At 49.6% G+C, this 22,869-nt stretch overlaps 1 protein-coding gene across 3 annotated transcripts in view; it reads right to left on the reverse strand.

The window, feature by feature from the left end:
* Nucleotides 1-1,690: 1,690 nt before the first annotated feature.
* The window catches only part of LOC140902546 (nuclear receptor subfamily 2 group F member 5), a 31,864-nt gene continuing 10,685 nt past the window's right edge, over nucleotides 1,691-22,869 (reverse strand). The window contains exons 1-3 of one of the 3 annotated variants that reach the window (XM_073322724.2): nucleotides 19,372-20,024; nucleotides 11,315-11,839; nucleotides 1,691-3,026 (exon numbers count right to left, since the gene is read on the reverse strand). In XM_073322724.2, coding sequence (XP_073178825.1) covers nucleotides 2,752-3,026; nucleotides 11,315-11,822 — 783 coding nt within the window. In that variant the 5' untranslated portion in view covers nucleotides 11,823-11,839; nucleotides 19,372-20,024 and the 3' untranslated portion in view covers nucleotides 1,691-2,751. Of the gene's footprint in view, nucleotides 3,027-11,314; nucleotides 11,840-13,700; nucleotides 13,793-19,371; nucleotides 20,025-22,869 lie in introns of those variants that run through there. The other 2 variants (XM_073322723.2, XM_073322722.2) reach the window with 2 other exon arrangements.

Here is a 22,869-nt window from a genome sequence, read left to right on the forward strand (position 1 = left end):
TTGTGTGCGTGGTGGGGTGATTTGTTTTGGTAGGGTCTCCTGTTTTAGAATGCACTGCTGTGTGTTTATATTAGAAAAGGCAGGTCAGAGACGTGCCCTGTGCACTTAGATCAGCCCTCATCCCATGACTTGAGGCTTTTATAGATATGCAGGGTGACCCCAGGACCCCGGGCACGTATGAGACAGGCCGCCGGGTGATCCCAGCAGACAAGATCTCTGAATCTCCCTTGGCTAAAATGGCTTCTCTCTTACTGTTCATCTCCGCTGCATCTCACCCAGACGTCCTCGGGCTTCCTGGCTCAGGACACCTGTGTTCCGGCTGCCCCCCCGGCCGGTGCCCGAATCGTGCTCTGGGGAGGTTTTTTAAGCCTCATTCAAGTGCTCAGGAGATGGAGAATAACAGATAAACAAACAATTAGGCTATTGTGGCTCCCGGCTGACAACAGGCACGAGGGGTGGAAGATTGCTGCGTTCGGCTTGATTGTTCCCAGTGGAGCCTGCCCCTGGCAGCAGTTGCTGAACAGATGGATAATAAGATGATGAGTTCCTAATGGGTTACGCTTGGTACAGAGAGAAGTGTTTGCAAACCCCACATTGTTCCCCTATTAGGAACCTAAAATGGAGGCCTTGGGCTGTCAGTTTTGCAGCCCCCAGAGGCGATGGATTCAGCCGGAGCTGCGACACCGGCTTGAGGACTCAGCTGCGCTGCTGCAGCGTCTTTGGGAGGGGCAGCGTGGCCTTGTGGTTACAGTGCTAGACAGGGACCTGGGTTCTCGTCTGGGCTGTGCGGTCCCATAGCTCTTGATTTTGTTTAGCAGAGTGAAATGTGCAGGGAAGACAGCATGGTTTAGTGGGTAGGGGACGCGGTGACCTTGGGCAAAGCTCATCACTCCTCTGTGCCTCAGTTTCCCCTCCCACCTTTTGTCTACTTAGCTTGTAAGCTTTTCAGAGCAGGACCTGTCTCTCACTTTCTGTCTGTGCAGTGCCTAGCACAATGGGCCCTGATCTCGGTTGGGCTTTCTAGATGCTATAATATTTCTTTTTGTAGTCCCTGTATCACTGTCCCACTCAATGGGGCTGGCTAATCGGGATCTGTCATCTGCATAATGGGACACCTGGTCCAAGAGTTGACGACACCACTCATTGTTATATGCTCAGCACTGAACCCTGTAACCAATGCATTGAATGAAAGGTGGTAATTCCTTGGTCCCCAAAACAGCCAGATCTGGGGTTCTGGTTCAGGCCACGCTAAAGAAAAGATCCAGTGATGCAGCTGAGACCCAAACCTCCCCAAGGGTCAGTGGCGTTCAGAGCTATGGGTTTAGTTTGAGTACATCTCAGTGTGAAGCCGGTTCAGTGAAGCATGAGCATGCAGGATTCAGGAATGACACTTACACGCTTGCTTAAAGTTAAGCACGTGCTTAAGTGCTCTCCTACAGCAGCACCTGGAATAAGTCTCACTCCCTGAATCTGCATCACCGGCCCTGTCTCCTTTACATTCTTTCCACCAAGGTAACATGTAACAGTCGCGGTTGGGCTCGATTTCCTGAGACATGTGCCCCATCTCACTAGGTGGGACCATCTGTCTCCGCCGCCGGTGGCTGGCGAACCGACAGCTCGGCTTCCCAAATGCGCAGAGCCCCGGGGCGCTCTAGCAAGAAGAAGAAGAAAACCTGGAATGAGTTCAGCAATCATCAGTTTTAATTATAATGCCAGCTCCACCAAAAAAAAAAAAAAACTGGTTTTTTTGTTTTGTTTTGTTTTGTTTGTTTCCAAAGAGAAATCCACAATCCACAGCAAAATATCTTTACAAAGGAGAAGGGGGAAATTAAAAACAAAAGGAGATGAGAGGGGGGATATACACTTTCATTTTCAAGGGGAGAACAGAAGAATTTAGGATATAATATAGGTTTATTTTATTTATAAATAGTCCATGCCTCAGGCCTCTCTTATTCCAAGGGGAATGGTAAACTTTACCCCTCCCCTCCCCATCCCACCACACCCACACACGGGCAATGAGATTGCAGGCTCGGCTTTGTGTGTGTCTTACCCTCCCCCCGCTTTTTTGACAACCCTGCTGCCCCCACCAAAAAGGGAGAGAGCAATTTGTCGCGTGATCAAGGCCACTCCGGTAATGAGTCCTCAGTTCTCAGCTGCCGGATACCAAATGCTGATATAGTCAAAGCCCGAGACAGGCTCGTGTGGTCTCAGGTGCCCAGCCATAGGATTCGGTACGTGCAGGCTGCCAGGAAGTGGCAAGTCGTTGGGCATTTGGAAGCAGAGCAAAGTCCCACAGATAGGGTGCAGATTGTCCCTGGTTTGCAGAGTCCCCTCGCAGGCCGGGAGAGGAGGAAGGTCCAGATTTTTTCAGTGCGTACAGGTCAAACAGAAGCAAACGGGTAAAGGTAGCTGCATGATTAAATGTGGTTATGTCAGTGTCACGCTGGTAGAGTAGATCGGGGATGGGAGGGGGGCAAGTGGGAATTCCTGCCCCATTGGAAAGGGAACAGGAAGGGCCTTTTGAGAATCAACCCCTTCAAGAATCAGTTCCACTCCCCTTTTGTTCTCCGGAGTCCAGACGCTGGGCCTCACGCCCCATGCCCCAACGTCATGGGACCGTCAACCCGTCCCGGTGAGTCCTGCCTGTTCCTCCAAAGCAGGGAGGGCTCACAGCGATCCTTCCTGCTCCGGATGGAATCCAGGGGTGCGTCTCCGCTGCCCTGGAAAGCCCAGCTCCTCCTGCCGCCCTCCTCACTGCATGGGGATGTAGGGCCAGTTGAAGCTAGATCCCGACAGCAGCATGTCCCGGATTAAGGTCTCGATGGGCGTCTTGCCCACCAGGCGGACGAAGAACAGCTGCTCGATGACGGGCGCGGAGACGATGCGCAGGGAGGGCATGCGGAGCAGCAGCCTTCCAAAACGGCTGGGCTGGTTGGGGTACTGATTCCGGACGTACTCCTCCAGGGCGCACTGCGACTTCTCCTGGATACTCTCCACGGGGCCCAGATCCGAAAGGCCCACTGCGTCTGCAAGGAGAGCAAGGGAGGAGGCAGGTGAGGGAACATGGCTCTCAGCTGCAGCCTGTACGGGACAGTTCTGCAGGGCAGGGGCAGGGTTAATCTGCGGAACTCCCTGCCACAGGTCACAGTTGGGGCTAATTTAGAAACATAGAATATTGGCTTGGAAGAGACCTCAGGAGGTCATCTAGTCCAACCCCCTGCTCAAAACAGGACCAACCCCAACTAAATCATCCCAGCCAGGGCTTTGTCAAGCCAGGCCTTAAAAACCTCTAAGGATGGAGATTCCACCGCCTCCCTAGGTAACCCATTCCAGTGCTTCACCACCCTCCTAGCGAAATAGTGTTTCCTAATAGCCAACCTAGACCTCCCCAACTGCAATTTGAGACCATTACTCCTCTTCTGTCATCTGCCACCACTGAGAACAGCTGAGCTCCATCCTCTTTGAAACCCCTCTTCAGGTATCAAAACCCCCCTCACTCTTTTCTTCTACAGACTAAATAACCCCAGTTCCCTCAGCCTCTCCTCGTAAGTCATGTGCCCCAGGCCCCTAATAATTTTCGTTGCCCTCCGCTGGATTTTCTCCAATTTGTTCAAATCTCTTCTGTAGTGGGGGGCCCAAACTGGATGCAGATCTCCAGCTGTGGCCTGACCAGTGCCAAATAGAGGGGAATAATCTCTTCCCTCGACCTGCTGGCAATGCTCCTACTAATACTAATAACTTGTAGGACTCCCTGCAACAGCAAAGGTTAACCTGTGGGTCTCCCTAGCACAGTCAATTAACCTGTGGGACTCCCTGGCAATGGGGATCAAATCGATGACCAGAAGCTTGTTAGGCACATTACAGGCTGATCAAACAGACACAGTACCTGCCTCCAAGCAGTTCCCAACCCAGTTATGCACGTGATGTAACAAACAACAGAGAGGGGCTGGATGTGGAGAGACCAGAGAACATGGGAAACTGAGGCACTGATAAGTCAATTGACTGCCACAAGATCTCAGGTGGAACTAGAACCCAGAGAGGCCTGAATCTCAGTCCCCAATTTTAGCTGCACGCTGGTTGTGGTAAATGAACGGGTTTTACAGTTTGTATAATTCCTGAACCAAACTGCTAGCCACCTGGGCTCATTAGTTCCGTGACCTTTGGCCGAGGAAGGCAATTCGCATCAGAGTCTTGTTTAAACTGCAATATGCTACACAATGTCCTGCCAAAAGTCCTGCCCCCCAGCATCAGCTGGACACCAGCGCTAAGGGAAAGGTTCTAAATGAAAACTCTTTGGGGGCTTAAAAATGGCCATTTTTGCAGTAACGAAATCCATGGCTACAGATTCTGGGCTTTTCTTTCTCCGTGGCACAGTTTTACCAAAAGCCAGATTCTTTCATAAAGGAAAATCTTCAGTGATGATTTCAATTGTTAAACGACCCTGGGGAACATCATTTTCCGGGTGAGAAATGGGTCTGTTTCAAACCCGGCCCAACGGAAACAGCGGGCACTTCGGTTTGAGGTTTTCAACTCTCTGTGCTGCGTACGCTAGTTTTCCCTTCCGGCCCTAAAACGTGCGCAGCGTTTTTGTGTGCTGTTCCAAAAACTGCCACGTCCCACCCCAGCAGTGGCTGCATCGTAGCAGCGATTGCCGCAATTTCCTTTCTCGAGACCCTTTGGGATGGAAGGTGCCGATAAACATCTCCATGATCAAAGAGAAGCGAGCTTTCCATTCCTCACCTTTCCAAACCCCTTCGCCCAGTGCAGCCTCATCCTCAATCCCCAGGAGGCTAGATTCGCAAACTCCTCCCTGCCTTGCCCTCTACATCTCCCATTGGCCTATTCTCTCTAGAGCAATGCTCACCCCCAGGCTCCTTCCAAACACATCTCCCCAATCCCAGCCATTCATCCTCAAAGGAGGAGCGGTTCCCCTAGAGCCCAGTGTGTGAGGAGCAGGGTGAAGATTGGTGTTTCCCACCCTGCAATAAAGGATGCCCCCAGCCCAGCTGAGTTTGCTCAATTCACGGCCTGAATTGAGGCAAAGGAGAAGGGGCTCCTTTCACGGCCCTGAATGAGTTCTCGCCATTCAGTCGGGGGCCATAACCACTATTGACAGCTCTGAAAGGGGGCTCGGAGCTAAGACATTCACACCCGCAGCCTTTCAAACGCAGCCCAGCTATTACACAGACATTTAGCCCGGGCTGAAAGAATGGCTCCAACGCTGCTGACAATAGCTGGCTCCTAAAAACGCTCAGCATGCCAACCTTCCTCCAAAGGCCACCAAGGGGCTGGGCGGGTGGGGTGCCTGGGAGGTGCAGTGAGGGAGAGGGGCCGGGCGGTTTGTGCCTCAGTCCGTTGGCTGCCCTAGGGGTGTCTTGCAAAAATCTCCCCAGTGCGGTGGCTTCGTTATTATGGCAGCTCCTAGAGATCCCAGCTGAGATCAGGGCCCTACGGTGCCAGGCGCTGCACATCCAGCCTCTGCTCTGCAGAGCTTAAGTCTCAATTGACAAACCCGACCAAATGTTGGAGTGGAAGCAGAGGCATAGGGACCCGTCCCCCAACGCATCCCTCCCCCGTCTGAGATCATGGCCCCATCGTGCCAGGTGCTATACATACACTTAGCAAGAGACGGATCCTACCCCCAAGAACTTGTCATCAAAATTGACCAGACAGACCAAGAGTGGGTGGGGAAACGGAGGCAGGGAGTGGCAAAGTGACTTACCCAAGATCACACAGCAGGTCAGTGGCAGAGCCAGGAATAAAACCTAGGTCTCGTGAGAGCCCTGCCTGACCTTAGCCACTAGTCCACGCTGCCTCCTTCTTACTGGTGTGAGCCACCTCAGGAGCCCTAGCCTAGATGAGTCACCTGCTCAGAGCTGTTGAGCTGTCGCCTGTCTACACTAGAGCGCCCAGCGGCGCTACCGTGGCTGGAGCTGATGTTGGCCAGGGTGGGAAATGTCGGCTCAGTTTCCCTCGTGGCAGGGTAGGGGCTGTTGGGATCTGAGCTGATGACAGGAGAGGGTTAAGAGGAGTTATTTTTACAGTCCAGACTAGCCGGAGAGCCGCAGAGCAAAGTCTCTCACGTCGCACGCTGCCTGGACTCACGGCCCAAGGGAAGTGGCGAAAGCAGCAGGCCAGGCTCCAGGTTACTCATGCCATTTGGCTCTGCGGATGCAGCTTAGTCCTGTTCCGCGTCCCACCCTGCTTCCCCCACAGAGCTCCACTGATGGCCCTTAGTGCAAACAACAGCTCTTGCTATTCCACCCCTAGGACCCCCTCTCCCCACAGTTCTGCCAATGCACCTCACTCCTGACCACACCCCATCCTGCTCTACCAGCCATGATGTTCCCCTTGATGCCCCTCAATTGCAACATGCAGCCCCCTGCTATTCCAGCCCTCGTCCCCCCCACAGCTTGACTGATGTCCCTCAAGCCTGACCCGCTTCCTCTTCTCTTCCAGACCAGGCCCCTCTGACTCTAGCACAGAGACAGCCAGGCCAATGACTGGCAGCAACGGTTTTACAACGGGGCGGGGGGGGGGGCAGGAACTTAGCTGTGATCCCCAAGCTTGCTGGCCCGGAGATGTAAAAAAATAAATAAATCTGAGGCTGTTTTTTTATTTCCCTTCCACTTTTCATCCTTTAGGGGAGTCACATTTTCAAGCTTTGCTATGCTCCCACAAGGGCTAGAAACTTTGTGGTTTTGGTAATTGAAAGCCGAGACTTATACATTGTCACATGACTCCAGGAGCTGGGGCTTCAAAAACCAGATGAAATATCAGGAGACTTGCGATAAAACCACAAGAGCTAGCAGCACTGGGGGAAAACTCATTGTGTGTGTGTGGGGGGGGGGCGTCCCTGAAAATGAATCCCACACTAGGAATTGCTTGACAGTGAAAATTTATTTGGGAGGAAAGTGGGGATGAGGGAAGCCTGGGAAGTTCCCCTTCTAAAAACCAATCCACGTTCTGGCCCTAAATGGTTAGGGGAATTAACTCGAGTTGAGTAAGACCGGCTGGCTCAGGGGATGGAAAAGGGGGTACATGCAGCCTGGCCCAGATGGGGTCGAGACCAAATGTCACTGGTCAGTGGCCTGGAAACGGAGCTCTCTTCTCGGCTCGTCTGCCAGTCAGGGCTGGCAGCGTGCCAGGGCAGAGGGCAGTGTACGGCTGCTGAGGCCGCTTGCCCTGCTGCACGCTCTGCCTTGACCGGAAAAAGGGGTCGATTCTCTGTGTGCCCTGCATGGTGCTATCTATCAGGCTGGAACTTGGCCCTGGTGTGAGCGGTTGTGCACAGCGTGGGACAAATGGCGAATCGGATCGAGACAGGAGATGGGATCTGTGAAGTGGCACACAGATGGAGCACAAAGAGTTGCCCTGGGGCAGCAAAACGCATGGTCACTGAGGCTGGGGGGCAGAGGCCAGTAAAGGCAGTGTGGTCTAGTGGTGAGGGACGTGGTCTAGCAGACCTGGGTTCTATTGCTGGTTTTGCTGGGTGGCCTTGGGTAAATCATGAGGTTATAAGCTCTTTGGGGCAGGATCTTTTACTAGGCATGGTACAGCACCTAGCACGATGGGGCAGCAAGAGCAGCTGTGGCCTCTGGGTGCTACTGTAATAACTGGCCCCTGGGAGGCTGGCATCAAAGGATGACAGGGCCCCCATGAAGCAAACCTGCCCATATTTCACACTGAGATGAGCCTGATCAATGACATTTGATGCAGGTGCTCCAAAGTCCTCTCTCTAGCTGTCTTCGTATGGCTCCCATGGGGATTGCCCGGGGTCAGGCATGGTGTGATCGCTTGCGTAAGGGGCACACTGGTGGCTATTCCCTGATGGAGGGGCAACCATGCCAGCCCTGAGCTTCAGCTCTCAAGGCTTCGCCATTCCTCTCGCGACAACAGCTGGTTTTCCTTAAAGCTCCAGCTCCTGGCATCAGAGGATGATGGGAGAATCTCAGCTTTCATTCTTTCTTCTGCTTTTTAATTTTTTTTTTTTTAAGTACCTTTCTCACCCTGCCGGTTGCAGTTAGAAGCTTGAAAACATGAAGCCCACATTTGCCATTGAAAAAGAAATCACCACGAGGGAGAGGAAAGCGGGGCGGGGGGGGAATGTTCATTTCTGTTTTTTCTTTGCCGGGTTTTTGACTTCCCTGATTCAATGAACCGCCTTAGTGTCACGGTCTGTTTTTAATCAGCTTTGCTTTCTCCTGAACTCGCAAAATGCTGGCATTCTGTCAGGTTTCCAGCACTGCAAGAGAATTGTGTAAAACCCCTCATGGTTTTTTAGCCAATCTTGTAATTTAGGCAGAGGGGATTTGACTCAAGATTTTCAGTGATTCCTACCTGTCAGTAATAGAACAGACCTATAGATCACTAATCCACCCAGTGGATATCATCCCTTCCTGATTAGAATCAGATGGGGGATTTTAACCTTAATTTAGAAGGGCTGATTCTTCACTGGGTTTCTGCTCTAAAACCCCATCCGTAGGTGATCAGGGGTCAATCTATCCGCCGACTCGAATGTCGCAGCTGACTCTTGGAAATGCAGGCCTGAATTGAGTGCAAATGTCTAGACTTTTTTAAGGACATCTGCTCTCAGATTAATTTCCCTGTGTGGTTAGGAATACCAGACTTGCCAGGTCTATTGATCCATTGATCCTGCTTTTTGCCAGACCGGAACAAATGTCTAAGCTCTCCAGTCTGCAGGTCACCTGCCTACCGTGTCCTCAGAGACTTATGATCCAGCCCTCTTCTGCTGGAATAGACCAATAACCCATCCATATTTCTCCATCTACAACCAGTGCTGGAAGACCCAACCTAATTATATGCCTCGCTGTGCAGTTCAGTACAAAGGGAGCGTATGCCAGATTCCACCCTGACCCCAGCTAGCACGTCCATGTGGATTTTCCCGCACCAGAGTGAGCGTGGAAAATCAGAACAAGGAAACGCCCCCGCCCTCTTGTGCTGCTGTGGGTAGTCGTTTTTTCTAACGACTGCTCCTCATTGAACGCCAAGACGCACTCCTGGTTCTCCCACGCAGCACGGCAGTGAAGTCATACCTCTCTGTGCTTGTGACCTCACAACCCCCTGCGTCGGCAACGGCTGATGTCACAAGCCCAGCACAGTGACTTTGCTGCAGGTTCCGCGCGGGGCAAACCTCCGAGTTCAAGGAGAGTCGCCTAGCGAAGAGGAAACCAGAGCTAAGCCCTGGATTCCTGTGTGGATTGAGGCCCCTGAGAAAAGAGTCATCAGTGCAAAGTGAGTGTAAGAGGCTCCTGGATCAGAACGGTAGTGGTCTGCATTCACTGTGCATCAGCCTAAATAACTGCGCAAGATGCAGGGCAACGGAGAATGCCCAAAGTCATGGTATTAGCTATAATCCATCCTATGCTCACAGCGGGGCCAGAAAGAGTTTTCCTGAGCCACGCAAATTTTTGAGATATCAAAAAAAAAAAAAATCGCATACCCTGAATCAGGATGTAAAATCGAAATCTCAAAAATGTTTGCAAACCAAAAGCTTGGGGTGGGGGGGAAATTGGGTCAGGTCAGTTGAAACATTTTCCTTTGATCATTTTGAAATGTTTTATTTCCACGCCAACCTTTTTATTAAAACATTTAAAAACAAACAATTGTTTCGTCTCGGAAAACGGACTCTTTTTGGTTTTGCAAATGTCAGAAATGAAATATTTTGACAATCTCATCGGTTTCTTTCCCTAGTAATTGTTTGAGTTGGGATAGGATGACCAGATGTTCCGTTTTTATAGGAACAGTCCCATTTGGGGGGATTTTTTCTTATATAGGCACCTATTACCCCCACACCCCCGACCCCCGTCCCGTTTTTTCACAGTTGCTATCTGGTCACCCTAAGTTGGGAGGTTCATCGAAACAGACCCCATTCTGATAACAATTTGGGTTTTGATGAATTGCCGTTTTTTTAATCAAATAAATCGTGTGTCTCAAAATTCCGCCTGATGAATGTTAATTAAGGCGAAAACTACCAAGAGCCAGATTTTCAAACAGACTCAGCCACCAGCAGCGTCTATTGAGAATTATAATCCAGTAGTTTCCATAGAGAACAATGCAAGCTACTGGGTGCTCAGCGCAGTCTTGGAAATCTGGCCCCTTTATTGGTGTTTAGGTGCCTCAATGAGAGCTGCTGGATGTTAAATATTTCTGAAAATCTGGAGGAAGGATTGAGAGAAATGAACTACAGCTGATTTCACTGCTGGATGCAGCTCATGGCCTGATCCATGGAGATGGGGCACTGAACACACAAATCAGGGTTTAACTTTTTTTTTTAATTTTTTTTTTTGCTTTGAAGTTCACCTTTAGAAAGACTGTTAGAACCCCATGTGTCCAAAAATCATAAGTCAGATTCCCCCCACCCCCACCTAACCATGAGATTGGCTTCAAAATAAGATTTTTTAAAAGAGAATTAATTTGGGTTTCTTTGCATTCACCCTTTGTGCTTTGGTTTTTGTCTTTTGGGGCTTTTTACCCTTTAGAGGTCGTGGTTTCCAAGCTTTTTTTCTGCTACGACAAAAGAAAAGCTGAGAAAGAATAAAGCGAAGAGTCTCACATAGTCACATGAGTCCAGGAGCTGGGGCTTTAAGAAAACTAGCAAAAATTGTGAAACTCGCGATAAAATCAAGAGCGTTGGCAACACCGCACTGTCACTTTAGTTCCAACCTCTGCAAATTAGGCTTGTGTTTTAAAAAGGAGGAGATTTAACAAAACCTGATATTAATGGAAACATTTCATGACTTTTTTTGGTGCAATTCTCTTGTGATCCTGAAAACCCTAAGGAGCACCAGCATTTTGCTCTAGCAGGCAAAAGTGAAACTGACCAAAACAGCAGAACGTGAAACAAACGCGGCCAAACAAGGTGAACGTCACCAGCCAAGTAAAATCCTGACACTGAAAACAGAAATGAACATTTTTTCCACCTTTCCTGCCCCACCCTGTTCTCTCCCTGGAGGTGAAGGGACTCCTCAAAGCCAAAAGGTGACGGATCCCATTGAGAAAATGTCAAACGAGGTGAAAAATTTGTGCTGAAAGCCACAATGAAAGATTTGTCACCAGCCCTAAGGATAGGGAGGAGGCAGCTACAAACGGGAGACAGACCTGCCCCCGTCCCCCAGCACAACGCCCCTGGCATGCACAAGGTGACAGCTTTCAAAGACACAGGTCACCTGCTCTAGCCCCGTCCCTGCCCCTTGCTGCAACTCACCTGGTGCGAACAAGGGGAGGGGCTTGAGACAGGAATCACCAATGGGGGGAGAGATCTGCCCCAGCCCCGCCCCTGAGCCCCGCTCACCTGGTGTGAACAGAGCGATGGCTTTGAGGCAGGAGTACTCCGCCGAGTCGACGTGCAGGGCCTTGAGCTTCTCCACCTGCTCCTGGAAGACCCGGATGTGGTCCATGAAGGCCACCACCCGGTCGGCTGACATGGGCGAGGCGTGGAGGCCGGCGGCCGCCAGCAGCGGGGCCACGTGCAGCGGCATAGAGCACTGGGCGGCATTGAGCACAAAGAGCTCACTCCAGGTCATGCGCAGCAGGGACACCTGGTCGGAGAGCTGGAAGTCGGGGAAGAAGGGGATGTTCTTGGCCCACTCGATGGCGCTGAAGAGCAGGCGGGCGGCCAGCTCGCAGATGTTCTCGATGCCCATGATGTTGGACTGCAGGCACTGGGCCCCGTAGCGGGAGGTTGGATAGGGCTCAGCCCTCAGCAGCAGGGAGATGAAGCCGGTCAGGTAGGAGTGGCCATTGTATGGGTCTCCGTTGTTCAGCAGGTACTGGCCGGGGCTGGTCTGCGTGTGGGCCATGCGTCCCCGTTGCACGGCTGCGGTGGGTGGGAGGGAAGAGAAGAGACGGGATCACCATAGGAACAGCGGCAGGGAAAGCAGGGGGCTAGCAGAGGTGCTCTGGTTCTATCTGTAGCCACCTGGCCTGAGACTCGGATAACTTGGTTCTAATCCCAGTTCTGCCCCTGATCGGAGCCAAATCACTTCCCTTCTCTGGGGACTTGCAAGACACCACGGCTGCAATGATTCCCCGTCAAAGAATTGGGCCTTGTGACTGTCCTGGCCCAGGCAAATTGCTTCTCCGCTCTGTGCCTCTGTTTCCCTCGCCCACCCTTTGACCACCTTGCCTATCTAGATTAGAAGCTCTTTGGGGGCAGAGGCATCTAGCTGGGATTCTGATCTTGGCTGGGGGCCTCTAATCTAATACCAATAAAGAAAGAAAGAATCACTGGGTTGCGGGGGCATTAAGACAGGTTTCAGAGTAACAGCCGTGTTAGTCTGTATTCGCACCTTGATTATCATGCACATTGTAGGGAGAGTGGTCACTTTGGATGAGCTTTTACCAGCAGGAGAGTGAGTTTGTGTGTGTGGTTTTTGGAGGGGGGTGAGGGGGTGAGAGAACCTGGATTTGTGCAGGAAATGGCCCACCTTGATTATCATGCACATTGTGAAGAGAGTTGTCACTTTGGATGGGCTATTGCCAGCAGGAGAGTGAGTTTGTGTGTAGGGGGGTGGAGGGTGAGAAAACCTGGATTTGTGCTGGAAATGGCCCAACTTGATGATCACTTTAGATAAGCTATTACCAGCAGGACAGTGGGGTGGGAGGAGGTATTGTTTCATGATCTCTGTGTGTATATAAAGTCTGCTGCAGTTTCCACGGTATGCATCCGATGAAGTGAGCTGTAGCTCACGAAAGCTCATGCTCAAATAAATTGGTTAGTCTCTAAGGTGCCACAAGTCCTCCTTTTCTATTTGGGGGCATTAAATGGGCTTTGAACGAAAGGCGACTGGGGGAGGGGGCCGAGATGCAGATGACACTTAGGGCAGGGCTGGCTGGAAAGTAAGGCCAGGGACTCGGACCTTGGTCTCCCACATCTCAGATGAGCTCCCTCCCCACATGGCTACCTGGGGTGGGTCACTCTCTTGGAATTTTCCGTATTTATTCCCTCCCCCACAAAATAATCAGAAAACAAGCAAAAGAACAGCACAGTAAAGGGCTGGGCTGGGCTGGGAGGGGAAGGGGGCTGGGAGAGGGAAGGTGAGTGACATCTTGGTTTCCATTTACTAGGGATCAACCAAAGCTTCCTAAAAAGTCAGACTAAATCTTTGCTGCTTTGTCTAAGGTCTCTTTTCTCCAGCATGTTCCCAGCTTTTTAGCTGCGGGGTCGGCCGAGTCTCAGGGCCAAGCTCCTGTCCCTGGAGGCAATGGGCTTTTTCCTCCCTCTGCATTTTCTGATGCAAATCGTTTGGCCGGGAAGTTCCCAACCAGCTCTAGTTTAGGATTCGGGAGTTGTGTTCAGTGAGGAAGCTTGTGAGATTTGGGCCCAAGCTGCCAAGGGCAGGTAATAATGAGGTTGCTGAAACTCTGTATAATCAGAGGCCTGTTCCTACAACCTTCGCAATGTCTCAGGCATTCATGTCGTGAGATTTCAGCGACCTCTGAATCCTCTGTGCCCTAAGGGGTGAGATTTAATCACCCTGGCACAGGTACGACACGTCTTTCTGAAACAGGCCAGGCCACCGATCAAAAGAGAATTAAGTCAGGGAGAAATCAACTCATTAAAAGCAACTAATCAATCAAATGAGTCTAGAGGGAGAAAAGAAAAGAAGGTCACGAAGACGATAAGAACCACAGTGGGGAGGGGGGGAATCTGACTGCTGAGGTGGGTAGATTTATACCTGGTTTAGATGGTGGTAAATTTATAAGGGCTATAAACTCTCCGGCTTCAGGGCGTGAGCTAGCCACTCCCTGATGAGGTCAGGAAGGAACTTCCTCCAGGAGTAGGTTATTCCACCGATGTCCACTAGGGGGTGTCCTCTGAGGCATCTAGCCCCAGATGCTTTCGGAGACAGGATACCAGACCAGAGGGACTCAGGATTCCTGTGTTTAAGGTCTGAGTTTTTTTCAAGAGTGCTGAGCACACACAGTCCCTGCTGAGGCCTCTGGGACCTGCAGGTGCCATTGCTGTAAACGTGGCCGTTGATCTTTATTGCCCAAGCTCTGAGTTCAGGGCACCACCGCAGTCTAGCATTCCCTGCTGCCGCCCCTAGGAAAATGAGAACAGCCGAGTCTGGTCACAGCAGTGTACCTCTGTGGGCTTCCTTGGAGTTGCTCCAGATTGACACCAGCCTGGGGGGAGAGCTGGGTCCAGACTGGCGTGTTAATTAGAAAAGCAAAAAGCAAATCTTGTCTGATTAGGAACACAGGCATTGCCAGACTGCATCAGACCCGAGGTCCATCTAGCCCAGTGGTCTGTCTCCCGCAGTGCCCAGCACCTGCTGCTTTAGAGGAAGGTATAGAACCCTGTAGAAGGCAGAAGTGGGAAAATCTGCCCCCATGAAGGTCTCATTCTGATTCTTAATAGTTAGAGCTTCGTTTGAACCCTGAAGCCTGGGGTTTAATCATTATTATTATTATTATCCTCATCCCTAGCTGTTGTACAGCACTTTTCATCCATAGGTCTCAAAGTGCTTCACAAAGGAGGATCAATAGCATTATTCCCATTTTGCAGATGGGGAAACTGAGGCACAGAGCAAGGCAGTGACTTGCCCACGGTCACCCACCCAGGCCAGTTGCAGAGCTAGGAACAGAACCCAGGGCTGCTGAGGGCCCCGTCTTCCATATACTCAGCCACACTGCCTTCTAGATGGCTTGCTAGCAATAAACATTTAAAACTCAGATTCTCCCCTGCCCTGCACCTTGTGCTGTCCTTGCCCCTGGTGCAAAATGCTACCACACCAGAATGGCAGAGTTTCACATCGGCGTTGCACTAGTGGAAATGACTGCACAAGGTGTAGGGCAAATGGAGAACTAGGCTCCTTCTACAGGAGACAAAAAAAATCTTTTGTTGACTAAGACCTGAGATGATTCAGACTGAAAGAACTTTTAAAATTAAATTTACTTTTCACTATTGATCCTGTTTTATTTTCTGGCATTTCTCCCAGCTCTCACAGGAACATTATACTGTAATGGAGGGGGGTTGGGGGAGAATCTGGCTATGGAACAAACTCCCTGGGGAGATCAGTCAAATCCAGAGGCTGACTGTCTTAGCACTGCCTCTTCACACTTGCAACGCTGACGCCCCATCTACCCCGGAACCCCAACACAGACACCCCATCTACCCCTAATACTGACCCCCAGTCTGTCCCTGAATCTCAATGCAGACACTCCATCTACCCCGAACCAACACAGACACCCTGTCTGCACTCAAACACATACAAACCAAACAAAAATAGGAAATTAATAAAATCTGAAAAAACTCTAACCCCTAAAAGCAGCCTGCCCCAAGTGGAGTTTTGACCCCTAAAAGGGAAAAGTGCCAGGGACTCCATGAAATCCATTAGGGGATTTTGCTCTTGCTATAGATTTTAAATGGAATGTGCCCAGATATTGCGATGATGCGCAGCCGTGTAAAACCCTGAGCTAGACAGAGTGACACTGGTCAATTTAACTTTGTTACGAGTCAGTTTCACCCTCAAATACCCCTGTAGTAGCCCAAGGATCTTGGCTTTGAGATTCCAGCTAGAGCTGTGTATGACAGGTCTTTTGGTTTGCTGGCAGGTCTGAAAAGTTGGGGGGAGAGGAGGGGGAATTGTTTTAGCTTGACACGCACATGACATTTTTCAGCATTTTCAGCAAATCGGAAAAAAATTCTTTTCAGATTGAACAAAATGTTTTGTTTGACTCGAACCAAAATGTTTCCTTTCAATTGCTACCTTTCTAAGAATGGCTTTGCCCTTTTAAGTAAAAATCTGAAAAATGGAAACATTGAGTTACCAAAAGATCAAAAAATGAAACCTTTTGACTCTTTCACCAGAGGAGACAGGCCTTGTAGATGTGGCTTTGAAATCCCACGTGTCACTTAGCAGTTAAGAGAGCCTGCCTGTGCCTCTTAATCGGGCGAGTTTGCCAGGATTCAAAGATTCTAGTAGCCGGAGAGCTGCAGCGTCCACTGTGGCCAGATGTACCATGGTGCGGTCCTTTAAAGGAGGCAGTGTAGGACAGCAGGTAAGGTACCGGCGTGGGGCTCAGGAGATCTAGGTTCTAGTCGTGACGGCTGGGTACCCTGGCTGAGTCGCTTCTGAGTCTCCTTCCACCTTTTGTCTCGGTCAGTGGTTCTCCACCTGAGGCCCCCGGGCCGCTTGCGGCCCAATCAGCACAGAGCTGTGGCCCATGTGACCTCCTCAGGGCCATACAGGTAGTATGGGATGCGGCCCACGGTGGTAAATAGGTTGAGAACCACTGGAGTTAGATCATGAGCCCTTTGGGGTCGGGGCTGGCTGGCTCTCCCTGTGTCTGTGCGGCATCTGGCATGACGGGGGCCCTGATCTCAGGGCCTGTAGGAGCTACTTCAGCGATGGTGGCCAATTCCCCGCAGCAATTTGACCATTTACAGCACTAAATGGGAGGTGCGATGCCATGATATTGAGTGGGACAGATGGTTTCATCCTAGGAGAGGTGCAAATGCCCCCTCCCACCCATTCTGGGGTTTGGTTTTAATGGCAGCAGGCTCCACCCATGGGTCAAGTGCAGCTGAGTGGGGCGGGAGGGTAACTTGGGCAAAGAGGTTTGTGAATGAAAAAGTCGTTCCTTGGCAATAGGAAGGTGAAAATATTTGACACTGTGATAACACTTGGCATTTCTATCGCTGCTGCCCTCTAAGGGCCTGAAACCACTGACGTCAATGGGTTTGGGACCCAGTCATAAATAATGTCTGAGTGTTAATCTGTACCATGTCATGGTGATGTATTACCAATAGGGAGACTAAGGCACAGCGGTGGCATGTTCTAATCACGCACATTAGGGACAGCGGTAGGAAGCCCTGCCTCCTAGCGGCCTGCTTTTACCCCCTTCCCTTCCAGGAGCAGGACTAGAACCCACGTGTCTTCGCGCCCACTCTGCTCCCTAGAAAACAGCCTGGGCTCCCTGTTTGCTAGGAAGAAATTCTCCCCTGCCATCTCGAAGCTCTGCAAATCACTGATGATGCTTTCGCTAAGCAGCTAAATCTGTCTTTCGAAACCATATGGGCACAGGTCACAAACCTGCAGCTGAAGACCATTGGTGCAGGAGCGGTTTGCTATAGAGATCCACAGCTGACAAGCTCTTTATAGATGGTCACTCTCATGAGGCATTCTTGTTGTTATTAGTGTTTCTATAGTTAAAGCTAAAAGTAGAGCTGGATGGGAAAAAGCATAAGAACGGCCAGACTGGGTCAGACCAAAGGTCCATCCTGTCTTCCGACAATGGCCAAAGCCAGGTGCCCCAGAGGGAATGAACAGAATAGGTCATCACCGAGTGATCCATCCCCTGTCACCCATTCCCAGCTTCTGGCAAATGATTTTCCCATCGTGGGAAAATGGCTGAGATTTTGGCATTTTTTCCCATCCTGAATCAGGAGGAAAAGTTGAAATTCCAAAAAATAAAAATTGCTGACTGAAAAAAAAAATCTTTAGATCGGGTCAGTAGAAACATTTTGCTTTGATGATTTAGACGTTTCATTCTGATTTCAACCATCTTTAATTTGTTTTAATTGTGCTATCTTTAGTTTGAATTGGAAAACAAAATGTCATTTCAAACCAGGAAAAAAAAATGAAATTTTTCCTTTGGAAAATGTCAAAGGGTCCTGTTTTGACAAAAAAAAATTCAAGTCAAAAACTTTGTCCAAACCCACCTTTTGCTGCAAAAAGTTTCAGCTTTTCCCAACAAAAAACATATCCTCGAGACCTCAGAAAATTCCCTACCAGCTCGAATGCCTTTTGTGCCTAATTCCTACCCCTTTCCTCTGATAAAACACTCCCTCTCCGTTGGCCAGGAACATGTCCTCCACAGTCCTGGAGTGATTTAATTCAGCTAGACAAGGTGGGTGAGGCACTGTCTCTTATTGGACCAACTTCTGTTGGTGAGAGAGACGAGCTTTCAAGCTTACACGGAGCTCTTCTTCAGGTCTGGGAAAGGTCACCGCTCCATTCAGGGTGGAACAGATTGTTAAGCGTAAGGAGTTAACACGTGCTGCAAGAGACCATTAATTTAGCTAGTCAGAAGCAAATCAGCCAAGCCATTTCTGACATGAGGTGGGGAAGGGGCAGATTTTCAAAAGCTCTCATCACCCGAGAACTGCCTGGCTCTCAGAGAAAGCTCTTGGAAATCTTATCTGGCCACTTTAAGTAGGTGCCTATGGGGAGCTAAGATGTTAGCCAGATTTCCAGATATTAGTCACCTCCCTTAGTGCATGGCTGGAAGGCGCTTGGCCAGTACAGTGAGGGCAGGATTAGAACCCAGAGCAAATGGATGGAGCTTTTTCAAAAAATCAGTCCCCAGTTGTCGGTGTTTTAGCCGTTGGAATTCTGGCCCTGTGGTCCTCACGGGAGAAGAGATTTGATTTATTTTAAACGAGTCTCCTCTACCCTGTTTTCTAAGAGACAGGATCTAATGCAAGCCCCACAACCCTGATCTCTCTTGCTCTGCAGGAGTTCACAGAGAGATTTTTCTCTGCCTCTTACTCAAATAAGTTCTTCCCGCTCCCGCACTGTGAAATCCGGGTTCAAACGAACTCCAACTTGCTAAGCAACAACCCAGCATCTGCTGGTTTGGAGTCTGAGTGACAGGATGTTTGCATGTCTCCCGTGGGCCAAAGGAAAAGCTGTAGATCAGCCCAGAGGCAGCTGGGCCTGGGCTCTGGAGAGGAAGGGTGGACCAGTGCTAGCCAGGAAAGCTGCCTTTGGGTCCCTGCTCTGCTACAGCTTACCTGTGAGACCTTGGGAAAGTCACTTAGTCACTCTAGCAGGATTATAGCACTTCCCTGCCTCACAGAGGGGTTGTGAGGGCAAATGCAGTGTGAAATGCTCAGACACAATGGAGATGGGGGCCAGGTAAGTACCACAGACAGGCTTAAAACAGTAGGAGAATAAACTTTTTGCCCAGCACCTCTGATGAGGATTGGGGCCCCATTGTGTTGGGTGCTGTATAGACAAAGATCCACAGGGAGGAAGGCCAAAAGGGACCACTGTGATCATCTAGTCTGGCTTTCTGCATAGTAGGGGGCCATAGGACTTCCCTGAACTAATTCCTGCTGCAAGTCCAATGGCTGTTCTTGAACCAAATCATGTCTTTTAGGAAAGCACAGATAATAACAACAATGCCTCCTGGCTCTATCATCAGTGGATCTCACAGTGCTTTATAAAGGAGGTCAGAAGCATTGTCCCCATTTTACTGATGGGGAAACTGAGGCACAGAGAGGGGATGTGATTTGCCCATGGCCATCCAGTAGGCCAATGGCAGAGCTCAGTTGGGTCTCCTGCATCCTAGTCCAGTGCACGATGCACAACGCCTCCTTTCCCACCATCTACGTACCCGCTCAAAGACACCGACCAGGTGAAGCTGAAGGGGTGGGGCACGAATTGGCCTCGCTTCGTCAGTGACGCGCTTTTTCGTTTTGTTGAGTAATTGGAGGGAGGGTGGGGAACGGTCCCACTGATCTTTGTTGTTGTTCTCCGGGTCCCAGCTCCCAGAATCATGGGAGAATCTCAGCTTTCATTATAAACAAGCAAAAAACCCGAATGGTCCGGTCCCTGTGGCTGCAAAGAAAGGGCTGGAAACCTGACCCCTGAAAGGCTCAGAGAAACCAGAAGGCAAACAAAAAGAACCCCAAGGTTGATTGGCTTAAAAAGCATGACATTTTATAAAATAACCTCAGTTTTAGTGGAGCCCTGACTCCTGATTTCTGAACCCTTTGGATCCGCAATACTGAATTAGTGAGAGTGGTCTGTTCGTCCCCTTGTACAGTCCAAGATGGGAGCTCCTAGATGCTACCATAATACACCTAATGGCAATAAAAATCTACAGCCCATAGCACAATGAGGTCCTGGTCCATGACTTGGGGCACCAAGGCAGTACCGTAATGCACCTAATAGCAATAAAAAATGTATGTCGCCTAGCACAATGGGTTTCAGGTTTCTGGTTCCATGCCTAGGGCTGGTAGGTACTACCAGGAGACGATGACATCAGAATCATAGCAGAGCAATGACGCACGCCATAGATTTTTTGGCTCCAGACCCAAAGCTGAAGGGTGTTTTGGATCTGGGGATGCTCTGTGCTTTGCGGTTTCTCTTGCCATAGAGATCCGAGCAGACGGCACCCCATGAGTCCAGCTGCAGCACAGTGGCTAAAACAGCCTGCAATAGCAAACACAGCAGCCTTGTCTGCTGCATGTCGTACTGAATTCTGCTGCCCCGTAGCTAGTTGGGTGGATCTGAGAGTGATAGATTCCTAGGACTGTTGTGATCAGCTAGCCTGAACTCCTGTGTAGCCCAGGCCCGAGAACTTCCCCACAATAATCCCTAGAGCAGAGCGTTTAGAAAACCAGCCGATTTTGATTTCAAAATTGTCAGCGATGGAGACTCTGCCGTGATCCTTGGGACGTTGGGCCAGTGCTTAATGACACTGGCTGTTAAAAATGTACACCTTATTTCTCGTCTGAATTCATCTCGCTTCAACGTCCAGCCATTGGATCATGACATACCTTTCTCTGCTACGTGGACGAGCCCGTTATTAAATATTTGCCCCTCTTGTATGTACGTACGTACATACAGACGGTAATCCGCTCACCTGCTCTTTCTTAAGAAAATGGATTGAGCCCTTTGAGTCTGTCACTCTAAGGCAGATTTTCTAATGGCTCCTCTTGGCTCCCTCTCCAACTGATCAACACTCTTCTCGAATGATGCGCACCACAACCGGACGCAGGAGTCCAGCAGCAGTGGGGCTTGCGATAGCTTGATGTGATCAGTTTAATTTGATGGGGCAGCTTCACAGGAAACTGCCTCGCGCCTGGCTGTGGTTGTCATCGCCCGGCCGTGCATTAAACGGTGAAGGAGACATGCATGGAATATACCATTGACCGATCCTGAGCGCACCCCAAACACCTGTTAGCACGACAGGTGCCCTCAGGATCAGGCCATTTGGTCTTAAACACCCCAACTGAAAGGGTGCAAATCTGGGCCTTGTTGTACAGGTAGAACCCTATCCCCCATCTCGTTCAGAGCAGCAGGTTGCTGGAGGGCTGAATACGATGCCCAGATGCAGCTACTGGCCCTATAGCAAAGCAGGGGGGAAGTTTAGCAAAGGATGGCAGAGGGCTGAGACAGTACGTATGCAACCCACTGGGGAGCGTGTATGACAAGCAATGGAGTCTTTGGTTTGGTGGCCAAACCAAAAATTCCAGAAAAAATATTATTTTCCAGTCAATTGGAAACAAAAATTTTCATTTTTTTCCTCACCAAAATTTTGTTTCATTCACTGCTCCTGAACTCACAGGGAGCCGTCCACTTGGATCACCGGGCAAAGAGAAACCACAAGACACGGGATACCCCTCGATCCAAAACACCCTTCGGCTTTGGATCTGCAGCCAAAATTTGCAGCTTGTCATTTCCCTGCTAACTATTTGTTATTTATCATTTTATCTGACCAGAAAAAGAAAAAATTGCATTTTGTTTTCTGGTTTTTTTTTTAAATCCTTGTTTGTTCGTTTAAAATAAATCTAGCTAAATTTCCAAATGAAATGACAGTTTGAAATGAAAAGTCCATTGTAAACAGCCATTTTCTATTTACAGGTTTCAGAGTAACAGCCGTATTAGTCTGTATTCGCAAAAAGAAAAGGAGGACTTGTGGCACCTTAGAGACTAACCAATTTATTTGAGCATGAGCTTTCTCCGATGAAGTGAGCTGTAGCTCACGAAAGCTCATGCTCAAATAAATTGGTTAGTCTCTAAGGTGCCACAAGTCCTCCTTTTCTTTTTGCGAATACAGACTAATACGGCTGTTACTCTGAAACCTGTAAATAGAAAATGGCTGTTTACAATGGACTTTTCATTTCAAACTGTCATTTCATTTGGAAATTTAGCTAGATTTATTTTAAACGAACAAACAAGGATTTAAAAAAAAACCCCGAAAAGTCCATTGTAAACAGCCATTTTCTATTTACAGGTTTCAGAGTAACAGCCGTATTAGTCTGTATTCGCAAAAAGAAAAGGAGGACTTGTGGCACCTTAGAGACTAACCAATTTATTTGAGCATGAGCTTTCGTGAGCTACAGCTCACTTCATCGGAGAAAGCTCATGCTCAAATAAATTGGTTAGTCTCTAAGGTGCCACAAGTCCTCCTTTTCTATTTTCTATTTAGTTTTTCCTGGCTGGAACTATTTGCTGAATTCGACCCAGATTTGGAATAGTTTCATTGACCCGAAACTGCATTTTGCAGTGAATAAACTATTTGACTGAAAAATATGGCCCAACTCCTGAATAGATCCTGATCTACTGAGGATCTGAATTCTCACTCCTTGCCGTGGAGTTTTAGCTTGAGCTGCCGCAGCTCCTGGTTTTAGCTGTGTAGAAGGTCCCCAGTTTGATCCCCAGTGCATTGGCCAAGAGGGAAACCATCACACATGCACGCCTGTGAAATGTCCCTATGCAATGGATAGCAGGGCAGGCAGCTATAACAGTGGGTGCATGGCTGTTTTGTGCATCTGCCCTTCTTATTAGCATATGGGAGCAGAGAGACTGGTTCAATGAGCTCAGCCTTGCAAATAAAAAAAAAAAAAAAAAAAATCACCCTACCAGCGCAGACACAAGATCTGCTCATCCACCTTCCCACCAGTGATGGAAAAATTAGTGAGACTTTGCTAACTTGTCAAAAAACTAGCTCCTGACCCACCTGCCTCGGTGAGTAGGCGCAGAGAATATTTTGCAAAGCTGGGTTAGCTAATCTATCCTGCCGGAAAGGAACGACTGAAAGGGGTTCCTGGGGACCTGAGAGCCAAAACAGCTGGGATGGGGAAATTCAGCCTCTTTTTCCCCC

This window comes from Lepidochelys kempii, chromosome 24 (genome assembly GCF_965140285.1).
Source record: "Lepidochelys kempii isolate rLepKem1 chromosome 24, rLepKem1.hap1, whole genome shotgun sequence".
In the NCBI taxonomy this organism is placed as follows: Eukaryota; Metazoa; Chordata; order Testudines; family Cheloniidae; genus Lepidochelys; species Lepidochelys kempii.